Source organism: Siphateles boraxobius, unplaced genomic scaffold (genome assembly GCF_051911475.1).
Source record: "Siphateles boraxobius isolate OS27281-9 unplaced genomic scaffold, OSU_SipBor_1 3, whole genome shotgun sequence".
Lineage (NCBI taxonomy): Eukaryota > Metazoa > Chordata > Actinopteri > Cypriniformes > Leuciscidae > Siphateles > Siphateles boraxobius.
This window is the reverse complement of record NW_027508919.1, coordinates 2539814-2561899: the sequence shown is the minus strand read 5'-3', so window position 1 is coordinate 2561899 and position 22086 is coordinate 2539814. Positions and strand designations below refer to the sequence as shown.

The following is a 22086-nucleotide window of genomic DNA, read 5'->3' as shown; positions in this document are numbered from 1 at the left end:
CACATCTTTTTTCCAAAGATAGTTTATGTCATTTGCTGTAGTTTTTATCACGCTGATGTAATTTCAAGTGTTTGTTTTTAAAATAAGTTTGTTTTTTTGTTAGTTATTTGCTGCTATAAAAACAGAGCTGTGGCGTACATGACTGACAGCTGTGATTGACAGGTTCTCTGAGCAAAGTAGTCACTGAAGCAACAACTGACTTTTTTTCGGGATCTTTGGAGGGCTGAGGAGATTGCAGCTTTAAATTTAATATCTAAATTTCTATAATTAATTATTTCACACGACATAATGGGTTGTTCTGCAGCAGGGGCGTGTGCTTGTGATTGATTCAGCGAGAGTGAGGACGGGACGTTGATTTCGCGGCTTTACTTCCTGCTCACTACTGCGCATGTCTGGTCCCGAAATCGCAACTGCACAGACTCAAGTCCCAAGATGTCAGCGCCATATCGGTACAATGGCGGCTTCACTTCTCGCCAATGGAAGAGAGCGAAGGGGATTCGTCCATCTTTTTTTACAGTCTATGGTCCGACACCACAAAACTGCATGAAGAGCATCTCTCACAACACAAAAACACAAATTATTTTTGCTCTTCTCAGTCTTCATCAGACAGAGTAAAATCTACAGACAGCTGAATTGTGAGACGTAGTAAGAGGGGGAAACTAAGCCGGATATAATCCCAGTGCACTGAAGTCTCTGGATCTGGTCAGAGTTGAGCTGTTACTCTGGATTTGGACTGACTGGTGTGCACTGCAGAGTGATGTGCTTATGTTGCAGGGGCTGTGTAGGTGGCAGGTATTTATTGCTTTAACATGGGCGGCAATGAGGCGTCGACGAACACTGGCCGTTTACACACCGCTGACGCTCTTGCCCCGGGCCGGAGAGAGATTCGGAGAGAAACAGTGGGGTGGTGGAAGAACACAAGGTGATAGTGTTGGATAAAACGGCAAGAGATATAAGTCTGGGGTTTACACTTGTGTACAGAGGGTTTCTTTCAGCCTTTTTTCATCGCTCTATCTCTCCGCTTTTGTGTATTCACACACAGAGCCTGAATATTGCAGCAGAAGGCAGCGGGAAGCAGCCTCCTGTTGATTTGGGGGTTATCGAGTTAAGTTGTGATGTTTCACAGTATAGCTTCATCACTAGAGCTTTAATGTGCCCGCTGGGACGTACAGGTGCCAAGTGGGTCCATTTCTAGCCTTTTCCTGAGGTAGTTGATCAGAGTTAATTGTTTAAACGGAGAAAAAAAAGGAAGTAAAGTCACTGTAAATCACAATTCGTCCTCTTTGACTTTGTGTTTGACAGTCTCTCCTGTTTTTTTTAAACCAAAATGAAATATTTAGTCTTGCAGGCTTCACAGTTGTGTTGTAATCTCCACACGCTCCTACAGAACAATACCGCAGCTCTACGACTTGATTTCTGAGCAACTCTTTTTAATTAGGTGACATATTTAAGCACCCTTCCCCCTGGTTTTATATCCATGCCATGTTTCTCACTCTACCCCTCAAAAACACGCTGCACTCTTTTCCTGAGGTTCCTGTGAAGAGAATGAACACCCCTGATGAATTTCATCAGTGTAATTGATGCTGTAGGGATGCTTTTACAACCATATAGACCACTTAGATCCCCAGGGTTCGCGGTCTAAGATCTATCTGGGTCTGAAACCACTTCAAGCACGCACAGTACTATCTAAACTGAAATTACTCAGACTGTACATGAGTCACTGTATAGGGAAAAAGTAACGTATGCAAATGTTCATAAGCATGCTTGTACAAATGGGTCTTTACCATTTTTATTTGTTAATGTTTTGTAATGTTAGAAAGTAATATATTTATTTATTAGGTTAGTTATGTGTTTACATTATTTATAGCTTAAAAACTATTACTAATATAGAACTATGGTTTCACTTTATTTTGATGGTCCCTTTATCCCATTGTTGTCTATAAGTAACATTGCACCTTCATGTCTACTAACTCTCATTAGAGTGTTAGAGTATTAGTTGACTGGTAGGGTTAGAATTAGTTGACATGTAGTTGCAAAGTTACTTAAAGTCAGTAGAGTGTCTGTTGGAGGACCATCACAATAAAGAGTTTGCAGATACAGTATGAAGCAGATAGTCCACTAATACTCTAATGATAGTTAGTTGACATGTAGTTGCAAAGTTACTTATAATTAACAGAATGTTCAAAAGGGACCATCAAAATAAAGTTCTACCAGAACTATATAAAAATACGTTTCTTATGTTCACTCAGGTTGCATTTACTTGATCAAAAATACAGTTAAAGTATTAAATATTATTGCAGTTTAAAATAACTGTTTTTACTTAAACATATTGTAAAATGCAATGTATTCCTGTGATCAAAGCTGGATTTTCAGCATCATCACTCCAGTCTTCAGTGTCACATGATCCTTCAGAAATCATTCTAATATGATGATGTGATGCTCAAGAAACATCTCTGATTATTATCAATGTTGAAAACACTTACAGATCCCAAAATTTGTTCGGTTTAGTGTATATTTTTACATATATATTCATTTTTCACAATATTCATACAACAAATACTGAAATGGTTTGTATTTATTTCACTCTGTTTAGATTATTTTTAATTTCATGTTAATTCGTAATTTTATAAAGTATTTGTATATTTTTAAAAGTCTGAAACAAGCCTAAAACAATAACATATAAATAAAAGGCATTTGACAAAAATAAATATTAAAAAAGTTTCCAGGAATTCTTTAATGTGTCCTTCATATCTTCAAAAAGATAAAAATGTACCCATAGGATTTAAAATGTGAAATTAGTCACATTAGCTGCAAAGAATCAAGTTATTGTATTCTGTTATCAGCCCTAATTGTTAGATAAGCAGAACATGGTAAGACTTTTGGGTTTTGAATGTGTCTCTCTCTCTCTCTCTCTCTCTCTCTCTCTCTCTCTCTCTCTCTCTCTCTCTCTCTCTCTCTCTCTCTCTGAAGGCTACTAATATCTATCATGCTTTATTTCAGGTGGGCGGTGTTTTCAATGCCCTTCAGTGTGTGGATATGTCTCCTCCTTAATTGTTCCCTGTGTGGCCATCTCTTTCCCTCATTTTTTTTTTTAGAAATGAAAAAACTACTTTTTTCCATTCCTTCATCCTCATGGAAAAATGTTCTCTGTTGGCTCCCGCATCACTTCCTCACTCATCGCCGTGGCGACACAACCCCCCGCCAACAGCAGCAGATGTAGTCCCAGCACTTTACTGGGCTTTTGCTGAGCCGAGAAAACAGCACTGAACCCGATGGAGCAACATCACCCGTCAGAAAAACCCTCAAAACTCACACGACTGAGGTAGAAATACAATGTCCGGGGCGATGTCTGCATTTCGTTTTTTTGATGATCTGGAATATTGTTTTGCAGGTTTCAGCTGAGCATATTGTCCTGCTGCTCGATCTTTGCCCGAGGCCAGATCACAGATTGTTGATGCAGTGTGTCCACAATCCCACCTTTGAGATGTTATGGAGCAATTCATAATAGAACAGTGGTTCTCGATGGTTCAGGACTCCGATGTGGAGACCAAAACGCTACCAAATTGGTTTAGGGTACAAAATTAAACAAACAGCTCTTTAAAATAAACTGATTCAATGGTTGTATGCCATTGAGTCACCACACAAAAGAGGTTGTGCATGAACCATGTTTATCCTTGCTGCAATCTATATTTAATGCATTCTGGATTATTTTGTTTTTTTATGCCTTGTGTAGTTTTATTCATGGTTTTCAAGGATGAGGGCTTGTCACGCAACCTGTTCATGTTGGCATCTGCCTAGTTTGGCTGCTTATGCTAACTCAGCCCCATTTACACCGTTGTCTCTTTTTTTTTACTTTCGACCTTTCTGTCCTGATTTCTTCGAGGGGAGGGTCTATGGGAGGGTAAATGTATGGGTTTTTTCATCTTTCTATCTAATGGACAAAATAAGCTCATGCAATTTACACATGAACGCAGCTGGAGACAACGAAAAAACATACGGCAGCAGCTTTAGTTTCTGCTCTGACACTGTGAGTGTGTGTTAGAAATCAGGAATGGTGAGAGAACATTGTGCTTGGTATGTTTTTCGTCTTCAAACCAAACTTGGGTCTTCAGCCGACAGATTAAATCCCTGTCTAGAGCTCTACCCATAATGTTCACGCGTTAGGTCAGTAGGTGAAGAGTAGGCATCTTTTGTGGCTGTTCGAACACATTCGACCACATGAGCGTCTACTATACGAAATCAATCCATGCGAATGTGTTCTCGACTACCTCTGGAAGTGGTCGAAAGTGGACAAACTCATAATGTTTTAGACCCATTTTACACCTGTATTTAGTGTCATCCACTTGTGATCCGATCGATCAAAACACATCTTAATACCAGGTGTAAACAGAGCCTCTGATCCGTTTGTGCCAAAATACCATAAGGTTTGATTGGAAACACAGCTTTTGACGTCAACAACAAACCCTGATAGCCCTATTCCTTTTTTAAGGTTAAGCTAGTTAGCATGACCCTGCTAGCAGGCTGCATACTATGTGGCTGCAAAGAGCATCTTTTAACATTGATAGTCGTTCAAATGTAGCCATCTATTTTCTTGCAAGCAACCTGTACACTCATAGGAATAAAGGAATAAAGGTTCATGAAGAACCTTTAGCATCCATTGAACCTTTTTATTGCACAAAAGATTATTTAGTTATTTGGATTATTTAACACTTTCAAAAGGTGTTCACTGGAAGGTTCTCTGAGGAACCAAAAATGTTTCTTATGACATCACTGCAAAAACACCCTTTTGGACGCTTTATTTTTAAGAGTGTATTTGGTTTTATGGTAGCACTTTATTTTAGAGTACTGTTCCCCATGTTCATACTGTACTTATAGTGTATGATAGTAATTACAATAACTGCTAACCCTGAACCTACCCCTAAACCTAACCTTAACCTAACCTTACCTTATATGTGACCCTGGATAACAAAACCAGTCTTATGGGTCATTTTTTTGTATTTTTTGCATGGTTTGTTAGGATAGGACAATATTTGCCTGAGATACAACTATTTGAAAATATGGAATCTGAGGGTGCAAAAAACTCGAAACATTGAGAAAATCGCCTTTAAAGTTCTCTATTTATGTTCGCGATTGTGCTGCATTCACTCACAAATATAAATGTTTTATACATTTACGGTAGGAGATTTACAAAATATCTTCATAGAACATGATTTTTTACTTAATATCCTAATGATTTTTGGCATAAAAGAAACATTGATAATTTTGACCCATATAGTGTATTGTTGGCTATTCCCACAAGTATACCTGTGCTACTTAAGACTGGTTTTGTGATCCAGGGTCACATATTACCAGGTACTTTTTTAGGTAAGTACATTGCGGAATAAAGTGCAAAGTATATTATAGTAGTTTTTTTACCAGAGCCTACATTGTCTTTAGAGGCTCTTAAAAGTGTGTAATAGGTTTATTTTTTCTCACTGTCTGCTGTTTATACGATGTCATAGGATAGTCACCAGTGAAGGTCTTGGTGTTCTTGTGGTGCCATCAGTCAATCCACGCTCTCATGATGTAATTTTCTTCTGTCTCCAGAGTGAATAATCACATTTCTGCCTCAGGTGATTGGCTCAGAAACCACCTGGAGAACTGAGGGCCCGTGAACAACTCCATTCATATGACTGGGAATGTTTACAGACAGCTTTATCCAGGTATCTCGTTGAACCTAACTATGCATGAGTATGTGGCTAGTTGCATTTAGCATTGTTTTTACCCTGCTCTCAACGACTTTATCATTGCAAACCAGTTGTTTGTTTTTTGGGTCACAACCCACCAGTTGAGAACCACTGCAATAAAACACACATTGAAACACAAAGTGGCTTTAAGGAAGTGTCTGCCAAGAGCCAGAGCGCAAAAGACCATGGATCTTACAAAAGGAGCTGGACAAACCGATAACACGGTGACTGACGCCATGTCTTAAGCGGACAAATGAAAACGGAGGGTGCGATAGGATATCTGAAATGCAAACAGGACAGCTGTGAAGCTCTGAAACGCTGGAGCGTGGCTGTTAGAGATTTCGTGTAGTGTGGGAGAATGATTGTGGGCAGCGGATGGGCTTTTTTCAGCACAATAATACAGGGATTTGTCAGGGGCAATGGTGATCACAAGAAAATGTGGCATGTTTTGTGTGTGTTTTCATCTGCATGCGTATGTTTGCTCATTTCAAGTGCTTTTTTGTGGATAGGATTTGATTACCAGACAGTTTGAGTCACAGTTCTGAGTCATTAGTTTCATTTGCAAGTCCTTCCATAAGAGCTTGGAAAACATGCAGTAAAAGGGCCCTCTCCTCTCTCGGCCTCTCTCTCCTTTTTCCAGCTCTCTTTTTTCTCTCCCCGTCTATCCTCGCACTCGCTAACGCCTTTACACGCCGTTCCCTCAATGTTTCTACATGTTCCTGAGTGTTGTTAATGTACATCGATTAAATTGCTAAAATTGAAACAAATCAAACCACTTGACACAGGATGTGATGTCAATTGTGGAAAAAAAGTGAAAATTGTATAATATCCTCACTGTTTATTTATAGGTACACTGTGATAGTTCTGCTTTTTTGTTGTTGTTGTTGTTTTTATATAAGTTTCTCAGTTTTTATAGAGTTTTCTGTTATTTATATATATATATATATATATATATATATATATATATATATATATATATACAGGTCCTTCTAAAAAAATTAGCATATTGTGATAAAGTTCATTATTTTCCATAATGTAATGATAAAAATTAAACTTTCATATATTTTAGATTCATTGCACACCAACTGAAATATTTCAGGTCTTTTATTGTTTTAAAACTGTCGATTTTGGCATACAGCTCATGAAAACCCAAAATTCCTATCTCAAAAAATGTGCATATCATGAAAAGGTCTCTAAACGAGCTATTAACCTAATCATCTGAATCAACTAATTAACTCTAAACACCTGCAAAAGATTCCTGAGGCTTTTAAAACTCCCAGCCAGTTTCATTGCTCAAAACCGCAATCATGGGTAAGACTGCCGACCTGACTGCTGTCCAGAAGGCCATCATTGACACCCTCAAGCAAGAGGGTAAGACACAGAAAGAAATTTCTGAACACATAGGCTGTTCCCAGAGTGCTGTATCAAGGCACCTCAGTGGGAAGTCTGTGGGAAGGAAAAAGTGTGGCAAAAAACGCTGCACAACGAGAAGAGGTGACCGGACCCTGAGGAAGATTGTGGAGAAGGACCGATTCCAGACCTTGGAGGACCTGCGGAAGCAGTGGACTGAGTCTGGAGTAGAAACATCCAGAGCCACCGTGCACAGGCGTGTGCAGGAAATGGGCTACAGGTGCCGCATTCCCCAGGTCAAGCCACTTTTGAACCAGAAACAGCGGCAGAAGCGCCTGACCTGGGCTACAGAGAAGCAGCACTGGACTTCAGGCATTTTGCCATTTCCTTCTCTCCAGTCTTCCTCCAGACTCTGGCACCTTGATTTCCGAATGACATGCAAAATTTGCGTTCATCCGAAAAAAGTACTTTGGACCACTGAGCAACAGTCCAGTGCTGCTACTCTGTAGCCCAGGTCAGCTACTTTGGTTTTACAGGGAAGTTGTGCAGTTTGATTAATTAATTTAAATGGCCAGCAAAAGGTTTAAAATGTCCATTCATATTTTAACACAAATACACACTTTAAAGCGACACCAAGGAACTTTTCCTCTGCGGTCGCCCTACAGGTTGGATGCGGAATTGTCCATTACCGCTGTCGTAAATAATTTAGCCTACGACAGCCTACTGTCACACATGCACACACATGCTCTCTGTTTATCCAGCACCGGCTTTGGAATCAACAATGGCCACAGTCAAGGTAGAGTATTGTGCATGATTTTATGAAAGACATCACAAACGAAGAAAAACTATGTATACCATAAAGCAGTCGAATTTTGTAGTTCTTTTTGTGCTCCGGTTACTACCCGAAACCCAAAGTTACATAGTGCCAGTAAAAGCGATGCAGACCACGTCAGGCTATGGCAGACGTGCCATTCAACCTATTGTAAGTCGATGTATCATCACAAGGGTCTTGGAAATATTTACCTTTATATATATACCTTTTAAGGTAGGTTTTATGAATATACATCTACTGTCTGGCACTAAAATGTTTCTCAAACACATGTCATTTGCTGACCAAATGTAACAATATTTAAATTTAAACAATATTATATTTAAATATTAAACATTATTCATGAATTAATTTAAATCAAATTCCATAATGCAAGAAATTCGGACTTGGTTGTATGAAATGAATTTTATTGGATATTAATAGTATAAATAATATTACTAAGTGGACAAATCTTGTAGGTAATGTTTTGATAAAAAATTATGAAAATATTCATACATCTTTAGAATAATGTGCACTGATGACTAATGCAAAATAGGACCACATTGCGGTTAGAAAGCCTTTAATTAGACTACTAGCCTCTGTTTGATTTTCTGTGCGCAGACTCTCCGTCATGCTTTCTGTGCTGCCTTATTTTAAATCAAAATTAGGACAAGCCTCCAAAGCCTCATTCTCTTTAAATCATAATCACTATGAAAAAAAAGCATTATGGCATAGCATAAAACTAGAAAGAGTAGCTTGTTTAAACATTTCTTTCCTCTTGATGAAGAGGATGACACAGCTACAAACTCTTTGCTGGTTTCTTCACTAAAAAGCACACGGAGAGCTAATAGAATTCTTTTGATCGTCATTATTTTACCACATATTCAAAAGTGATGTTACACTGTGCCACCTTTAGCTCATTATGTTTATTATAAGCTTTTTCTCACGCGAACAACCTGTGAATAAGGCCGGTGAATACGCCACCAGCTGCCCACAGATCATGCGAGATAAACCAGAGCAAGAGTGCCGATTGAGGATAAGATTTTGCTTTTCATAGCCAACTAAATACGACACAGCAGCTGATTCTGGATCAGTTCAAATCTGAAGCTTTAAATAGGCTGTGATAGTGACAGACTGGAGTTAGTATGCATGTGCAGTGTGTATGTCAGCTTGTGCTGATAAGGATCGGTGGGTATGATTGCTATCAAAAACAATTGGACAAGAGTTAATTAGCTTTTCTTTTCACGGGTGCCATCGAAGAGCCAAGCAGGATGGAAACCAAACAAAGGCTCATGGTCTTCCCAAGGCAGCGGGCACGCACACACGCGCACGCTACACCGAAGACTGTCCTGTCCCGTCCCAGGTGTACAGGAATCTTAAGAGCTGCGTGTGGTTTGTCCTACTTCCTGTACAGTGTGACTGTACCTCGGACTGTGCGCGAGCATGTGTGTAACGTTGCGACAAACACTGACCCATTTCAATATGCTGTAGGCCTAGTACAAGCCCAGATACGTTTTTTTTTTTTTTTTTTTTTTTTTGAGAGTGGGAACTGTTAATGTAAAAATGCAAACGGGATTAATTATATTCCAGGAACCCCATAATTCAAATTTGGATCTTTTAGTTGCCAAAATCAATTAACACCCGCCCCCCAAAGTCAACGGTTAACACGGGCAAGATTGGACATGACAATTGCTGCGTAAAGTGAGTTCATGCGCAATGCCACCACTACTACATCACAAAAGTGAAGCACTCGCAGGCAGACTTCACTTAAGAGCGCTCGTGAGTGTGTTGCGCGTCGGACGCACGTCCCTGTTTTGGCACTGATGCGAGTGTGTAGGAACCCAGCGCGTCCTCCTCTCTCTCCTCTAACCTCCTCACAGCGAGACGCACGATTCTACAGGATGCCTCACCATATGCTTCTCTTAACCACTGAGTTTGGGGTTGGGATTTAGGCGATCCATCGGGCGCAGAGCGAGTTCTGGATGTGGATGCTTCGCTGGCACTGCTTTGCGGGTGATGGTGAAGCGCGTATTGCGCGCTACCGCACGTTTCCTCGATCATTCCTCGGGACGTTTGGCGAAGGGAAATGTGAAGAAGGCTTAAAGAATGGCATGTAAACATGGTTTCTGCCAAGAAGGAGATGGTGACTGCGATGTACCCCACTTCTATTTCCACTCTCCTCTACTTTCTCTGTGTGGCGGCTTGGTGAGTTCCAACTGGATATGAGCGTTGCGCATGGCATCTTTACGCCTCGAGGTTACAAACGTCAAACTCGAGCAATTTAGAACTATTTGTGCTGTTGATTGATACGAAAATAGGCGTAGATTTAATGTGTGCGCAATGTTAAAATGTTTCAGTTTGCTCTGTGTTGTTTTTAGCATAAAGAGAATATCTGGACAGATCAGAAAGGATGAGAAATTATACCCGGAAAATTTCACGCGCATTCTGGACCGACTCCTGGATGGATACGACAACAGACTCCGACCTGGATTTGGGGGTACGTGCCAAAAATCTTCACAATCATGTGTCCAGAATAAGCGCGCAGTGCTTTAAAAGCTTCTTGCGCAAAGCATGCTCTCCAAATGTTGTGTTTTTTTATGCAGGTCGCATGCTGTTTACTAAGTGTTGTTTGTTTGGTGAGGTTGGTGTCCTCTAAGGGGAGATGGAGGTGTAAGCCAACTCCAAATGTCCTTTTGCTGCCCACTCTCTTTCTCTGCTCACTCTCTTTCTCTGCTCTCCATGTATCTTTTAGATCGGTGCCGTTTAGATGTTTAAGCGAGTTTGGTTATGTAATCGCGCTGAGAAAGCCGCTTAATGCTCATTTTAAGTAGGTAGAGTACAGTACAGATGTTCGCTTTGTGTGCGTAAACCGATAACATTTCCCGCGCTCTCCTATCATTTAACAGCGCGCATCAGTGTTTTAACCTGTTTTGCGAAGCCAAGTGATGCGCTGCTGTTATTTAGTGGTCAGCAGAAAATCATTTTATTGTAGCTCTAGTTTTGTGTACAGTAGCCCAAATATATTTTACGACGGTCACTGTGCCTGAAACTTCAGAATTAACCCCTTAGTGTATGCATGGAATATTTTTTTTTAAAGTTCGTGGATATATTCAGTCGATTTAACTGAAATGTAATACTTTATATCTTCATGAACAGCATGAAAAGCATAATTAGATCATATAATACTTTAAAGATCATGAGTTAGTGTGCATGGAAATTAAATATTTTCATAGTCCTATATGGCTAGTGATGTATTAGTCATTACATTAATTAATGACTTATTGATGAAAGATACTATAAAAAGAAAAACATCAAGACTTGCTGCACGTCACAGTTTCCGCCCTCCCCTTTTCCTCATTTAATTTTTTTATTAGCCAAGGCAAGAAATAAATAATCAAATCAAAGACTGTGGATCTCTGTGCGTAATGCCGGGATGTGATTGGAGCTTTGGGTATGAAGCTCTGGTTTTTTATGTAACTTTAGTGAAGAGGCAGAGAGCACATCTCTCCAAACAGAACAGCACACCCACCTTCACATGACAAGAGCTCTCGAGCGGAGCTGGATCAGGCTGGAGGGGCTTGATCAGCTCTCAGCTATCTGTGCTGTGGGTTCACAGTTCTAGTAGGATCGCATGAGTTGCCCTTGCCTAAGAATGTAGTGCTTCAGAGATGATAGATATCAGGGCTCGGGCGCGTCTCTTACCATTGGCCTGGTTGTTGTCGTCTGAAATGTGTTTGATTGTTGTTCAATGAGGAAATGCACTTTTGGTCATATACTGAAGCAGCCTATTATGTAATTGTTCAGCCCCAAAATGACAATTCTGTCATTTTATTTTACCCGTATGCTGTTAATCTTTCTGTGGAACTAGGAATAGCAAATTTGATACATGTTGCTTGTGACAAAAAAAAAAAAAAAACATAAAAATAGTCCATAAGACTTGTGCACTACATTTCAGGTCTTCTGTATTTGATTTTCTCTAAACGACAAACTAAATTTTGTGTTTTATGTTTCTCACTCAAGCTGTCTTATGGCTTCAGATGACTTTAAACACAGAGCATGAGTCATGGACTATTTTATGAAAAGGTGTTTTTTTTTAATACTTTCTAGACCTTGACATCTGAATAATATGAACTGGGGGGTTGTGTAAACATGTTCCTTCTGTTAATGCAGGTTTTGGAGCAACATTTTGAGAGAGAAAAAATAAAAGGAAAAGTGAAGTTCTCAGTGTAATTTAAATTAAATTTGAACTTTGTGTCTTATAATTCTCCTGGATTTCCTAAATAAATAATAATAGAAACAAATGAGACAGTAATTGTCATACAGTAAAAGTATATAGCTATAGGTCTTATTCAGAACAGCACCATGACAGATTATGAAAGTAGGCTGTGAGGGATAGACTTACCATGTTTTCAATGGCATCCACTTTAAAAAGCTGTATAAAGCTCTTAGATCACTTATAATTTTACACAGCTCTTGTTCTCTGGGATTTTTTGTCTACTGAAATTTCTCAGAAAGATATTTTTGCAGTGTTTTGTCAGCAGAACAATCCAGAAACACATTAAAAAGCAGTACAACCCACTGAAAAGATGTATGTCTATCTCTCACAGCCTCATTTTCATTCCGGTTAAAAGATGGCGCTGCTGTGAAAAAGGCCTATAATAATGCTGAGAGCAGCTCAGATCATTTGATTTTGGAAGAGTTTGATGTGAAATGCTTATAGTTTATATTGTTTATATAAACTATAGTTTATATTGAGTTTATATTAAGACATTTGACTTTTGATTGTATACTATGGCATTTTTGCAAGTCTGCACAGTTTGAGAAATTGTTGAGATCCTCTGAAACTCTAGTGGAGACCTGTGGAAAAATCTGAAAACATGAGATCTTAGCAAAAGTCTCCATTTACTCTTTATTTCGTCTCATTGCTGTTGCAGAAACAATTGTCTTTCATATTTCTGTAGGATTCATGGTTGTCAACTGTGAGAGATGCTCAGAGTGTCTGTTTAATGACAGATAATCCATTTTCTTGTGTTTGACTGTAGGCACTTCACTCACAAGTGATTTACTCAAGCATCTATCAAAGAGCCTCTAGAACGTTAAGAGTTCAAACCTCACAAGTTCAGCCAATGAGATTATTCAGTGATAAATCATGTGATTTAGAGCTTTGAGTGCCTGAGTCTGTTTTCAATCACACTTTCAGTCTTTATTTTTTTTGTTATTTTTTTTCATTTTGGTCCCACTTTATATAAGTGGCTTTAAATACTATGTACTTACATCGAAAAATAAGTACAATGTACTTATTGTGTTCATGTTGTATTGTAAAAAACTTTTGCTGCTTTTGAGGTGTGATACAGGTAAGGTTAGGGTCAGGTGTGGTGGTATGGGTAGGTTTAATGGTGGTTAAGATGTAAGGGAAGGGTCAACAGTGTAATTACAAATGTAATTACATAAAATGTTTTACAGTTGTAATTACATGCAGGTATTTTCAAAACATAAGTACAATGTAAAAAAAAGTATGTACACAATACGTCCATTGTATCAAATTATTAATTTCAATGTAAGTACATAGTACTTAAAGCCACTTAATATAAAGTGGGACCTTTATTTTTGTCTCCACATGAATTCAACATGAAATCGAAACTGAGCCCATATCCTTTCCTTATGCATATTCACGGTCATATTATTCAATATTTGAAAGTGTACTTTATTTTTAAGAAAAAAATGTCTTCATAATCTGCTTAATCTGCCTTGGAATTGGCTTTCCTATTGGCTAAGTTCACTTAGGGTGTGTTCACACTTGGCAGGTTTGGTTTGAATAAAACGAACACTGCGATTGCTCTTTTAGTCCGGGTCATTTGAATAACTGTGAACGCTGCCATATGAGCCTTGGTGAACACCAAACAAGTAAACCGAGACCCACACTGTAAAAATTCTGTGTGGTGATGAGAAAATCACATGATGAATCAAAGCTCAGAAAGTAAATACTGATATATAAAAGGCACACAGTGTCATTCATTCATTCATTCACACACACACACACACACACACACACACACACACACACACACACACACACACACACACACACATATGAAAGCAACAGAGACATTTAAACAAACCGAAAACAGGATGTGATGTCATAAGGTTGGACCATAAAAAAGAGAATCTGTTTTTTTCACGTCATATGAACTTTGTTGCCCATTTTAGTTCAGTACAGTTGAAGCTGCCATCTCTTTGCTGCAGATCTTTATTTTTGTGTCTGCAGAGGAATTCCTGGCACTTCTGACTCTTTTACACATTTTCTAAACTTTTTGTGAGTTCTCAGCCATTAAAAATGGCATTATATCTAGACACATACAACGAGCACATTTAGCCCAGCACACTGCATTGTTTTGGATGTTCACAAAATATACGTCATAAAAGCTTTTTTTTTTTTTGTATTGTATCTTTAGGTTCAGTGTTAAAAATAGCAATGTAAACGCTTCGACTAAACCAGGACTAAATGTATTTTTTTCTGGACCAAAAGAACCAAGAGAGTCAAACTGCAAGTGTGAACACACCCTTAGACTGTGCGGGTTGCTAGGTCATGTTAACCAATAGCCAAATAGCTGTTTAGACATTGTTTTAGGTCTCCATACTGTAGGCAATGCAGCCTTTCTATAATCTGTGTGGTTATCTAATGCCGGTTAACAAGGTTACAGCATCATTAGCATGAAGGATTCGCTCACATTCAGCTCTGACTCCATTCTGATACGAAACACACACTTTACACCATCAAATACATTTCTGATTGATCAAATAAAGCCCTGCTCATGAGTTTTTCTCTTCAGCGAATCAAATTGGTTGAGAATGGTTCATGTTGAATTTGAGAGACAAAAAAGCAAAAGCAATTCTCTGGTAATCCATTTATTTTACTCTAACTGGGTCACATTGAGAATGACTAATAAGTAACTATTAAGATCACATATATTCTGTAAAAAGTAAACATTTCTTTCAGATCTATTTCCAGTCATAAGAGGACATTGTTATGTGATTCTAAAGATTCCTGTTTCTGTCCAGGTCCAGTGACGGAAGTGAAGACCGATATTTACGTCACAAGTTTTGGCCCAGTTTCCGACGTGGAGATGGTGAGTGCTCAGAGATGTTCATGATTATATGTGCACAGGTCGGATTTGTGCGTGTACATGTATGTGTGCATGAGCACCTGTTATATAAGACATCATATCCATCCACTGAGATATTATTACAATAAATAATTCAGGCAGCTTGGCATTTAGATCAATGCATGGTGCTGTTATGTGCCTAGTCAGAGTAAATCAAGTACAGTGTGCTAGACATTCACAATTTAAAAAAAAAAATGTGATTCAGTCAACAATTTCGGCAGGGATTTTCCCCTGAGAACAATGTGAGGTTCTGCACCTCGCAAAAGAACATAACAGAGCTAAATGTGACCACATAGTGTTCAGCCCAGATCGGTACCTAAAATATTAAAACCAGCAAAAAAAATATGCATTACAGGGCATTCATAACACATTTAACATCCGAGATGTTCTGTGAATTAAAACATACTTTGCTCCCGTATGATTTGATTTTGCTTTTAAAAAGCTGTTTCAGAAGTGTAGAAAGTTTGTTTTTTATTGTAGGATTATGAAAATAAAAGTTATTCAGTAGAATAAGATTGACTGATTAATCGTGTAGAGAACAACCAGGACATTTCTTTAAAAAGGTAAATAGGGTTCGTTTTGATTTCATGTTCTTTTTAAGGGTTACAGGGGATTTTTCTTTTTACAATTAAATTCTTGGATTAATTTAATGAGAAATGTTTTTATATTGACACCTTTGACTTTTTATTTTAAACATGATATACACAGTTTGAGACCGCTGAAAATGATGAAAAACGCTGAAAAATGTATTTCTTTGAAAAGTAAATAGGATTCATTTTGGTTTAATGTTTCTAAGGCCGTGTGTCCACCAAAGCGTTTTTAGCCGGCTGAAAACGCTGGACGCTCTGCTGAAAGAGAGCATCTCTTTCAAATGCTCTGAAAGAGAGCATTTTTTGTTTTTTGTTTTTAAACCAAGATGGCGCCGCAGATGGCTGCCTCGGTGAGGAGCTCTCCAGCTACTGTGTTATTTTTGTTCGTTTGTCCTGTGTTTAGTCATTATTTTCCTATCAGTTTCACCAAAGACGAACTACTGGGCATTAGGAAACACACACCAGAAAACTATACAGTTTTTGATTATTCAGACGTTTTGCTGGACATTCTCGTCGGAGGTGCAGTGTTGTTGTTCAAACGCGCGGTCAGACGCAAACGCGGGAAGCGCTGGTTAAACTCCGCGAGCGCGGCCTGCGCACTGCACTCCCCAGCATTCATCTTGGGAACCTCCGATCCCTTCCTAACAAAATGGACGAACTACTTCTGCTCACAAGGATTAACTAGGATTTTTCTAACTCTGCTGCTCTGTGCTTCACTGAAACCTGGCTGAGTGAAGCCATACCGGACAACGCAATACATCTGCCGGGCTTCCAGCTATTCCGAGCGCATCGCATCGCGGAGCTAACGGGGAAAATGAGAGGTGGTGGATTGTGTTTCTACATTAACGAAAATTGGTGTTCAGATATAACAACACTGAACAAGATATGCTCTCCTAACTTAGAGACCCATTTCATTAATTGCAAACCTTTCTACTCGCCTCGGGAGTTTTCCTCTTTCATTCTCGTGAATGTTTACATCCCTCCAGACGCGTGCGTGAGCGCGGCGCTACAACAGCTGGCTGAACAAATATCTGAAACGGAACAAAGGCACCCGGACTCTCTTCTAATAATTATTGGGGATTTTAACAAAGCAAATCTTTCCCGTGAACTACCAAAATACAGACAGCACGTTACATGTCCCACCAGAGACAGTAATATACTGGACCACTGTTACACCACAATAAGGAATGCGTATCACTCCGTTTCACGAGCAGCTTTAGGGCTCTCTGATCACTTTTTGGTTCATCTTATTCCGACCTACAGAAAGAAACTGAAATCAGCTAAACCTGTGTTAAGGACTGTTAAAAGATAGACCAATGAAGCAGAGCAGGATCTACAGGCCTGCTTTGATTGCACTGATTGGACTGTTTTTGAAGCTGCTACCACCGATCTGGATGAGTTCACAGATACTGTAACATCATATATAAGTTTCTTTGAGGATACATGCATTCCTACCAGGACATTCTTATCATTCACTAATGATAAACCATGGTTTACTGGGAAACTCAAACACCTTCGTCATGCCAAAGAGGATGCTTACAGAAGTGGGGATATAATCTTGTATAACCAGGCCAGAAACCGACTGACAAAGGAGATCAGAGTTGCTAAAAGAAGCTACTCTGAAAAACTGAAAAAACAGTTTTCATCCAACGACCCATTATCAGTCTGGAATGGCCTGAGGAACATCACCAACTACAAGTCACCATCCCCTCGATCTGTGGACAATCAACACCTGGCTGACGATTTAAATTAATTTTATTGCAGGTTTGAAAAGCCCTCATTCACACCACACACCGGCTCTAAACTGCACTTCACACATTCACCATCACCTCCTGCCCCTCCTGCCATCCAACCTGAGCTTTAGGTCTGTGTGGAGGACGTGAGCCGAGTCTTCAAAAAACAGAAGACTAGGAAAGCCTCAGGCCCAGACGGCATCTCATCTGCTTGTTTAAAAGCCTTTGCTGACCAACTGGCCCCGGTCTTCACGCAGATCTTCTATAGATCATTGGAGCAGTGTGAAGATCCCTGCTGCTTCAAACGCTCCACTATCATTCCGGTTCCCAAAAAACCCAAAATCACTGGACTTAATGACTACAGACCTGTCGCTCTCACGTCTGTGGTCATGAAGTCGTTTGAAAGACTGGTGTTGGCCCACCTGATGGACATCACTGGACCCCTGCTGGATCCCTTTCAGTTTGCTTCCAGAGCAAATCGGTCTGTGGATGATGCAGTCAACATGGGACAGCATTATATCCTGCAACATCTCGACAGACCTGGGACTTATGCAAGGATCCTCTTTGTGGACTTCAGTTCAGCCTTCAATACCATCATGCCTGATCTTCTCACAGCCAAACTGACCCAGCTCTCCATACCATCCTCGATCTGTCAGTGGATCTCCAGCTTCCTGACGGACCGCAGGCAGCGAGTGAGACTGGGGAAACACACATCCAGGACTCTCACCACCAGCACTGGCGCCCCTCAAGGGTGCGTTCTCTCCCCACTGCTCTTCTCCCTGTACACTAATGACTGCACTTCTAAAGACCCCTCTGTCAAGCTCCTGAAATTTTCCGACGACACCACTGTCATCGGTCTCATCCGGAACGGTGACAAGTCTGCTTACAGACTGGAGGTTGAACAGCTGGCTGTCTGGTGCAGTTACAACAACCTTGAGCTGAACACGCTCAAAACAGTGGAGATGATCGTGGACTTCAGGAGGAACAGCCCAGCACTCCCCCCACTCACCATCATGAACAGCACTGTGGAAGCAGTGGAGTCATTCAGGTTCCTGGGCACTACCATCTCTCAGGATCTGAAGTGGGACAATCACATTGACTCCATTGTAAAAAAAAGCCCAGCAGAGACTGTACTTCCTTCGCCAGCTGAGGAAGTTCAACTTGCCACAGGAGCTGCTGATTCAGTTCTACTCAGCTGCATCGAGTCTGTCTTATGGACATCCATCACTGTCTGGTTTGGTTCAGCTACCAAATCAGACATCAGGAGACTACAACGGACAGTCCGGACTGCGGAGAGGATCATTGGTGCCCCCCTACCAAACCTCCAGGACCTGTATTCTTCCAGAGTGAGGAAGAGAGCAGGTAAAATCATCACAGACTCCACTCACCCTGGTCACCACCTGTTTGAACGGTTACCGTCAAGACGGAGACTTAGATCACTGGCCACAAGAACATCTCGGCACAGGAACAGTTTCTTCCCACAGGCCATTTCCCTCCTGAACAGTTAACACTCCTCCCAAGGCATATGCCTGTAAGTGCAATACTCCCACTGTTTAGTGCAATATCCTACAACTCAGGTGATACTTATACTTATATTTAGATTTATTTATTATAATATTCAAAACACTGTAAATAATTATGTTCATAATCTGTAAATCTGGAAATGTCTATTCTGACTAAACCTAACTGTGATACTTTTTATTCTCATATATTTATATTTTTATTCTTTATTCTTATAATTTGTAGTATTATGTTTCATGTTTCTTGTTGTATTTGTATAGTCCACTGGAAGCCTCAGCACCAAAACAAATTCCTTGTGTGTGCAAGCACACTTGGCAACAAAGCTCTTTCTGATTCTGATTCTGAATCTGAAAACGCCTAGCTGTGGGCGCTTGAGAGCGTTTTGGCAGCGCTGCGTTTTTTCAGTTGAGACGATTCGTTGCTATGATACAGAATATCCGCAGCACAGTTTACTTGTAACTGATTTCGCAGATAATTTGTTTCATACTAAAAATTTATTTTTCATCCATTTTGTTCGGTTAGCTCTGCTGGTTGACGTCGTTGTACAGAGAGAATGTTGTGACAGTTGGTCGTGTGGTATTTGTCCCGCCCCTCCTCCACTGTGATTGGACGGCTGTGTAAAAAGTGACAGTGATGAGCGCAGTGTTTTACCCAAAGTTGAACATTATTCAACTCTCGGCGACCAGTAAAAAACGCCGGGCGCTCAGCGCTTGAGCGTTAAATACACGCTCAGCGCCTCGTTACGCTCATGGTATTTAAAAAACGCGGCGCTCCCATTTTCAAACAATTGGAATTTTACGCCAGCTGCGTGAAAAAAACGCTTTGGTGGACACACGGCCTAAAGGTTACAGGGGAATTTCTTTCTTGGAAATTCGTTCTTGGATGAATTTGATAAGAAATGCTTCAGTTCGTATTGACACCTTTGACTTTTTGAGACAATTTTCAATATGTCAATCATTTGTTAACAAACATGTATTCATTACTTCAATGAGCACATAGTTTCTGCCTTAAATTGTTTAAATTAATACATGTTTAGCTAACTGTGTGATTTGTATATGTACATTTCTGAAATACATAAGTTCGACAGTTCCCTCTGATAACAGATCACTCTAAATTGTAAAGTAGACATGCATTTTCTGTAAAGCTGCTTTGAAACAATGTGTATTGTGAACTTAACAAATACATGTGAATTGAATTAAATGTATTTAAAAAGTAAATAGGGATCATTTAGATTGTATGTTGTTTTTAAGGGTTTGGGAATTTGGCAGGAGCACAGTTTGTCAGCATGAGGGGAAGTGTTTGTTTAAGAATCTAGACAAGATTTTGCAAGATTATGATGGATTGTTTTGCTTTTTACAGAATCTCTCTAATGAAGCTTTCTGTCAGGAGTAAGTCAGATTGATTTGTGTGTGGTTTTGACAGCTCTGTGTTTGTGCTTTCTTCCAGGAGTACACCATGGATGTGTTCTTCCGCCAGACGTGGGTGGATAGGCGGTTGAGGTATGAGGGCCCGGTGGAGATCCTCCGTCTAAATAACCTGATGGTGACCAAAGTCTGGACCCCTGACACGTTCTTCAGGAATGGCAAACGATCCGTGGCTCACAACATGACTGCGCCCAATAGACTCTTCCGAATCATGAAGAACGGCACCATCCTGTACACTATGAGGTACCGCATGCACATGTCCAGTCCTGAGTCCATTTACGCTGAAAAGACTTTGGCAGGCTGTGTTTGCTCGTGGGTGACCGTCATTTTACCAAGTACGAGGTGTTCCTGGATAAATGTTGTTGCAAGACCAACAAAAGATGGTGTTGTGGGAAAAGCAGGTTGAAATGAATGTTGTTGAAGCATCAATCCCGGCCCCTAAGGCCTACAGTAGTGGATGGTTGCTAGAAATGTTGTTCCATATACTACTTGGTGAATGACCTTTAAATGTTTTGGTGGATATCACACCCTCACTATTTTAACCATTTGTATCTGTTTTTTGTTTTTTTCCCACAGATTGACAATAAGTGCAGAATGCCCGATGAAACTCGTCAATTTCCCGATGGATGGCCATTCCTGTCCTCTGAAGTTCGGCAGCTGTGAGGATTATACTTTATATATGCTGATTACTTCATCTCACAAAACACTAAAGCATGATTTGAGACACTGATTCTGAGTAAAGGAACATGGCAGTTTATATGACTTGTTTGGGGTTAGGAGAAGAAAAGTACTTATGAACCGTTTCTTAAAGAGCACTGAAGTAATCCCTTATTTAAAAATGGATTTCGCTCTCTCTTCACTGTCAGATGACTAAACAAATCATATGAGGAACACAATGGATTATTTAAGGGTTAGAGAAATAAAATCAGAATTTAACTTCATCTATATGCTAGTGTACTCCTAAAGGCTGACACTTTCACTTTTAGCCTATGCATTTATTGAAGTTTTCTCTGGCAGGAAAAAGCACCAAAACTATTGGTGACTCATCTTGTTTGAATTTCTCTGCATTTGTTTTTGTCCAATCAAATGCTTTCTAGGATGGCAATTTGAGACTTCAGCGTAAGAAAGGAGACTTCTGCTGCAATCCCAATTTGCGTACTATCCATCCTAAATTGTATTCGAAATTAGAATTGGTGGGTTGGCTATATATTGGCTAATATTGCCCACAACCCATTGTGCGTTGGACGAGGATTCGACTAGAACTACAAACACGAATAAAAAATGTTAAAAAACCACAAACAATGCGGATGTGCTAGTCCGACGGTTAAGTAGAGCGCCTTAGATAAAGTGGTTTGAATGAATGAAAATTTGTATCTAACCTGATGAAAAGATATTTATTCAATGTTATCAACAATATATTTCATCTGCAACAGCATTGTGAACTTTTGTAAAGATACATTTGATCATTAACATAAATGCATCATTATGCAAATTGCAAACACATGAGGAGAGTCTCCGCATGAAAGACCCACGACTGGCAGATCAACGTGCTACTATATTTCTCTCCGAAACGGTGGGAAAATAAATGAAACTGAATGTGGTTTTCAAGTGTGACCAGATGATTGACTGGGCAGTTTAAACATTGACAGGATGCACGTAACTTCACGACAGAGTTAGTTAAAGATGCAATTATGACAAAGTAGTATGTCCAAAAGCTTGCCTACTATCTTGCTACACACTCAAAAGTATGTATTTGTTCTTCATAAAAACA

At 39.8% G+C, this 22086-nt stretch overlaps 1 protein-coding gene across 1 annotated transcript in view; it reads left to right on the top strand.

Annotated features, from left to right (window-relative positions):
* Positions 1 to 9420: 9420 nt before the first annotated feature.
* The window catches only part of gabra4 (gamma-aminobutyric acid type A receptor subunit alpha4), a 36246-nt gene continuing 23580 nt past the window's right edge, over positions 9421 to 22086 (top strand). Inside the window, exons 1-5 of the mRNA XM_077247366.1 lie at positions 9421 to 10089; positions 10263 to 10381; positions 14944 to 15011; positions 20338 to 20558; positions 20892 to 20974. Coding sequence (XP_077103481.1) covers positions 10004 to 10089; positions 10263 to 10381; positions 14944 to 15011; positions 20338 to 20558; positions 20892 to 20974 — 577 coding nt within the window. The 5' untranslated portion in view covers positions 9421 to 10003. The remainder of the gene's footprint in view (positions 10090 to 10262; positions 10382 to 14943; positions 15012 to 20337; positions 20559 to 20891; positions 20975 to 22086) is intronic.